At 38.4% G+C, this 5,451-nt stretch overlaps 1 protein-coding gene across 3 annotated transcripts in view; it reads left to right on the top strand.

Annotated features, from left to right (window-relative positions):
* The window catches only part of NKAIN2 (sodium/potassium transporting ATPase interacting 2), a 1,356,778-nt gene extending 1,354,120 nt beyond the window's left edge, over positions 1 to 2,658 (top strand). For all 3 annotated transcript variants that reach the window (XM_069076922.1, XM_069076923.1, XM_069076924.1), the window contains one exon: positions 133 to 2,658. In XM_069076922.1, the coding sequence (XP_068933023.1) occupies positions 133 to 142 (10 nt within the window). In that variant the 3' untranslated portion in view covers positions 143 to 2,658. The remainder of the gene's footprint in view (positions 1 to 132) is intronic.
* Positions 2,659 to 5,451: the final 2,793 nt, after the last annotated feature.

Here is a 5,451-nt window from a genome sequence, read left to right as displayed (position 1 = left end):
AAAGATCCTTCCTGAAACCCTTTTGGCAAGTCCTTGATTTGTGCTGCCCTGAGCTTAGAGAAGAATAGTATCCCCGAATCCATCTCCTAGTTGATGACACACATCTTTTTTTTTTCCCCTTCTCTCTTTTAGGTCCAAGTAAGCAATGTGACTTCAGTGTGTCAGCTCAAGGACCTTTCAAAGAACTTGTTTCACAATGGCCTCCCGTGTTTTACAAAGAGCAAGAAGCAACTTATCTGTGTTTAAAAAAATAAAAAATAAAAATCCAACGACCACCACCACCACCGAGCATAAGCTGAGACACAAAAAGAAATAGCTCCACTTGGCCTCTTCTTCCTAACAAACACAGACAGATGCCCAGGGGACCCTATCTTGGATTTCCTGCTTGTACAGACAACTGCCAGGCCTTTGGAAGGTCCAAAAGGAGAAGTGTTGGCGCCCTCTGCTGCCCATTCTGTACCTTTACCTTCTGCATTCCAACTAATGGGAGAGCCTGAGTTACGGCGTCATCCAGTTCAGAATCATTCAACAGCCCTCCATCCACCTGATAGCACCAAGTCTCCTTAGTGTAGTTACAAAATAATAATGAATAACAGTAATAATAATAATAAAATAATACCATGATGACCTTGTAACTGAAGTCTATATAGACGGCAGGTTGTTTGCCCTAAAGGCTGTACAGTACATACTTGCCTTAACCCATCAAAGTTGTACACCAGAGAAACTCAGTGCAGGCTCTCTGAAGTAACTTCCTTCAGGCTGCTGTTAATTCTGGGGGAAACAGACCAAGTTTTAAGTCAGCGTGCTTCATGTCAGGGAACAAGACTGCCTAGTTCAGCAGCTTCAGAGTTTCTGCGGCATAAACTGCCAGCTGTCAGTGAAGTGCTTTACTATTGAGCCGACCACAGTGGCCAAAAAGTAACGATAACAGTAATAATCTTGACGCTAATCTTTATAATACGAAATAAGGTCTTGGGGAGGGGAACGAGGGAGGGGGGTTGTTGGGAGACACAAAGCAAAACTCATTAAACTACTAACCTTCCTGGAAACAGCTTCGTTAACCCCATTATTTTTATTTAGTGCACTCTAGGTGCTTTTCTAAGTAACTTCCAATATGTCTTTTACTAACTCCAGAAACATCTGCAGATTTCTATCAACAGAGGCCAACTGAATATGTATTAGCTATGTTTACTCTTTTATATCTAACTCAAATGGAAGATCTGATGTAAGTGAACCTTTTTTTTCTAACTTCCGCATATGAGATTATTTTTTGTGGGTGGGGGGTAGGGAGGGGAAATAGTTACCTTGGTGAAATATTTGAGATCTCTTTGTGGTATTTGGGGGATCTGTTGTGTGTTAGAGTGTGTATTTTAATCTTCCTGTATTATCGTGGCTGAAAAAAAAAAAACTGTGCTGTTATGTAGTTGGCAACAAGATGCCTTTGGGAACTTAATAGTAGGTCAATGTGTTTATGGAATACTCTGAACTGCTAGGAAATTTCGTTTTGTTTTGAATCTGAACTGTATTTTCAGGCACTATGTGGCTTTCATTAGCGGTAAACATATTTGTTCAGGCTTTTCAGGAACTTGGATTGGCCTTGTTTCTTTTCTTGGAACTACCTTGGAACACTTCAGACAAGGGAGAAAAAATAACACCCTTCCACCACTTTTAAGGGGCAAGCAAAATCTAGGGCTTAGAACAGCTTACATTGACAAAGAATGGCTCTTTTCCTAGTTTTTTTCCTTGCTGGAGGCTCTGAGATGACCAGTGTGGAACCTGAGCCTGCCCATATCTACAGAACCAAGTCCTGTTTACTGTGTTTGCATGGATATCTGTATCACACACGCAAAAAATATATATTATATCTATTTATTTTTTAAACTGTCTAGAAAACAGAGGAACAAAAGTTCACCATTGGAAAGTAAGCTACAAAGACAGGTTCCGGGAATTATACTTGCATTTTTTTCCAGTGGCTTATACATGTGTGTCTATATATACATGTATAAACATAAAATCTCAAATTTCTCAGTGAAACCTCCTTTCTTGCACATTTCCTGCATGTTTGTATAACATACTGGGGAAAAAAAATATTGACCCTGAGCTAGCATTTTGGCATCAGTACACAAATGCTGTACTTGAGAAAGGATCAGAATGTCAACATTTTTATAAGATTTCCCGATACATGCTTGTCATAATGAGGTTTTGCTGTAGCGTACATGTGTATGTATGTATGGGTGTGTGCATACATGCACACCCAGCACATAATAGGCCCTCATAGTCCTACTTTATGTTGCAGCCAAGTCACCATCACCCCCTTCACACATTAAAACAAGAAATGATGTTGACTACTAAACAATGTTCAGTGGACAGAACCGTCATGGGAGCAATTCTGAGCACAGTAGTGTGACTATATCTGGAATAACATCCAAGTTATACAGCAGCTGTATCCTCCTCAAAATCCAGGAAAGAATGCTATTTTTCTAGGCTGGGCTTTTGTTATAAAACCTAATATTCAGAAGGCAAGAGTTATGATCCTGATGTGTCTTTTTCTTTCTTTTTCCTTGACATTTGTTAATTCTGAATGTATTTTTAACAGAAGTGATTTTTTTGACTTATTAGTGTAATTTGCATTTTAAAAATAAATGGAAAAAAAGCAACTCATTCAGCTTCTGAGCTCTCCCTTGGAGCCTCTGCCGCTTCTCACACAAGTTGTAGGCAATCGGTAATCTGGCAATATACTAGACTGCAGAATCCTATTACATTTACATGAAGGCAGTGATGAGGCTGTCCCACACTGAAATATGTCAGCAGTGAACAGAAATTGCCAGGTCATGGCATCATTTTAGCTCAGTCATAGGTAACACGTATTTTCATTATCTCCCGACACTAAAAGGTTTCTTTTATACAACTGCCTGTAATATACTTGCTGTCATTTGGAAAATGTCTTTTTATTTTGCCTACTCATCTGGAATTTAGAGTCAGTAGCAAGCTGACAGTTGTCAAAAGTGTGAGGCTAGTGTATTAAATACCCTCAGCTAAATTGGGCAAGGGATCAGACATTCCCTCTGCCCCCCAAGGAGATTATTTGAAATGGTCACTTATTTGTTCCTTCAGTACAAAAATACACTTATTATGACTAACAGTAGTAGGACTCTGATACCCATTTCAACAAATGACAACAGTAGTGTAATCTTTGGGAAGAGGAAGGCAAATAAAGATTATTAGGATTAAAATTTTTGAGAGTTTAATAAGAAGATCGAGGCCCTGTACCTTTAAGTCACTAACCTTTGACACTTCAGTGATAAAGGACAACCCCCAAGAGGCTGTAATTCATGCCATCATAGTACAAGAATTAGAAGTGACCTGAGAAACCATAATCCAACCCCTTTATTTAATAATTGAGGAAACAGTGACCCAGAGAGGCTAACGTCACACAGATAATCATCAGAAGCAGGATTTTAATCCAAACCTCTGATTTCAGAGTCACTATTCCATACTTCCTTGAAATCAAAAAACTTCAAGTGACCCCCTGCCTCAAGCACCTTCCTGGAATTAACATCACCAGTTAGGGGTTAGAAGAGAGTCAGACTGACAGTCCTGATAAGAATGGGAACCAAGGATTCAGTTCACACATACCTGTAACTTTAAATTGGATCCAAAGTCCACACTCCTTCCTCTTTCTCACAGATCGGATTAAAGGTGCATTCTAATGTCCCCAGGTAACTAGACCTTACTGGAGTAACTCCCTGAAAGTACAGATTTCTAGACTTTGCCAGATAAAAACCATGTAACAGCCAAATGGGTTTTGACCCTAGCTGTTTCCTATTACAGAGATGCTCTAGATACCACTGTTTCTCCTTCCTTAAGTGGCAGGTACCAAAATGGAAGTTTTGTTTTGTTTTGTTTTTTTTAAGTTGAGAATGTCAGGAAACAGAATCACTGCCTCTCCTTTTTTTCTCCCACCATTTTTCTGTTTCACGAAGAAACCCCAAATTCAATGAAGCGTCACCTTGCAGCCCTGTACCACCCAGTACTTTTCAGAAACAAGAGATGATCCCTTCCTCCTACTTCTTTTTCCCTTTATTCACACAAAAAGATGATTCCTCTTATGAAGATAAAAGGATCCTTTTCAGAGGTTTAGGATGCGGAAGACATCCATGGGACTAAGCTATCTTTGACAACGGTCTTTACTCTGGCCCAGAGAGATGCTGGGGTTCATAAGTTCACTTGATTGGTGGGCTAACTAGACACTTCCTCAACAGAGGAGTATAGGGTCTTTGTACTTTTCTTGTATAAGTTTATGATCCCAGGAAATGTCACACTGCAATAAGACCTATATTTGTTCTCTATTAAAAGAGTACCATCTTCTATCTCTGATGAAATGAGATATGTAGCAAATACACATATAATATAGCTAGTGAAGTGAAGATTCAGTGTGGACTCTTTATTACAGGAAAAATCTGATTTTGTTTTAAATAACTTACATGATACAATGAAATCATATTTTTTGTTTGTTTTCCTACAATCACTGACTCTAATAAAGCTCAGATGACTGGATTTTTATACTCACACACTCTGAAAAAGACAAATGGCCTAAAAGCAGACTGAGTTTGGGGGGGGGTCTTTTTTTAAATATTGTTTTGCTTTTCCTAAATGGCACTTTTGGAGATGTGACCCAGAACTTGTCCAGTTGCCTGTATCTTCTCCAGCTTCTGGTCTGTGCAATGGAAATTAACATTCATAATGATGATCAAAGACATAATGAAATATGGAACTGTTACCTAGAACAGGTAGTTTGGGATGTTAAATTCAAATAGAAATGAATTCCTGCTGCTGCATATTGATTTAGGAAACCAGAAGTTAACATTATCTATTTTGTATTGTATTCGTTGTGTTAAAACATTTCCCAATTACACTTTAATCATATTCTACCCCACTAGGCTACGGCAATTTTGAGGTTTTTTCCCTGAAATTTAGAAGACTGCATACGATGTGGTTTTAGTGCTAAGTCTTTTACTAGAGTCAATCACTTAAATTAGAAATCATAAAATTTGAGGGATGGACCTTGGAGGTTATCTAGCCCAACCTCCTAATTTTACATATGAAGAAACTAAACTAAGACTTAAATGACTTGCCCAAAAATGATGTAGGTGATATATGTCTGGAGCAAGATTTGAACCAATGTCTTCTTGACTTCAGGTTCTGCAACCTATTCACTATACCATGTTGCCTCTTAAATCCACACATGGCATCTATGGTGACTTAATAAATAATATTCCCTTTATTAGAAATACTGTGGTTTACTAGGCAGACACATTAAGCTTAGCAGAGGAATGGAAGTTCTGTGGTTTGTTTTTATAAAGAATTTATAATTGCCATAAGAAAGAAATTGAGTTGATCTAGAACTTGTCCTCCTAAATAATTTGAGATATTCTTCCTTGAGAATCCCTG

Source organism: Petaurus breviceps, unplaced genomic scaffold, assembly GCF_028583685.1.
Source record: "Petaurus breviceps papuanus isolate PSGF00001 unplaced genomic scaffold, PetGlider_PUasm1.0 90977, whole genome shotgun sequence".
Lineage (NCBI taxonomy): Eukaryota > Metazoa > Chordata > Mammalia > Diprotodontia > Petauridae > Petaurus > Petaurus breviceps.
The sequence above is the reverse complement of the archived record's forward strand: the minus strand, read 5'-3'. Positions and strand labels throughout refer to the sequence as shown.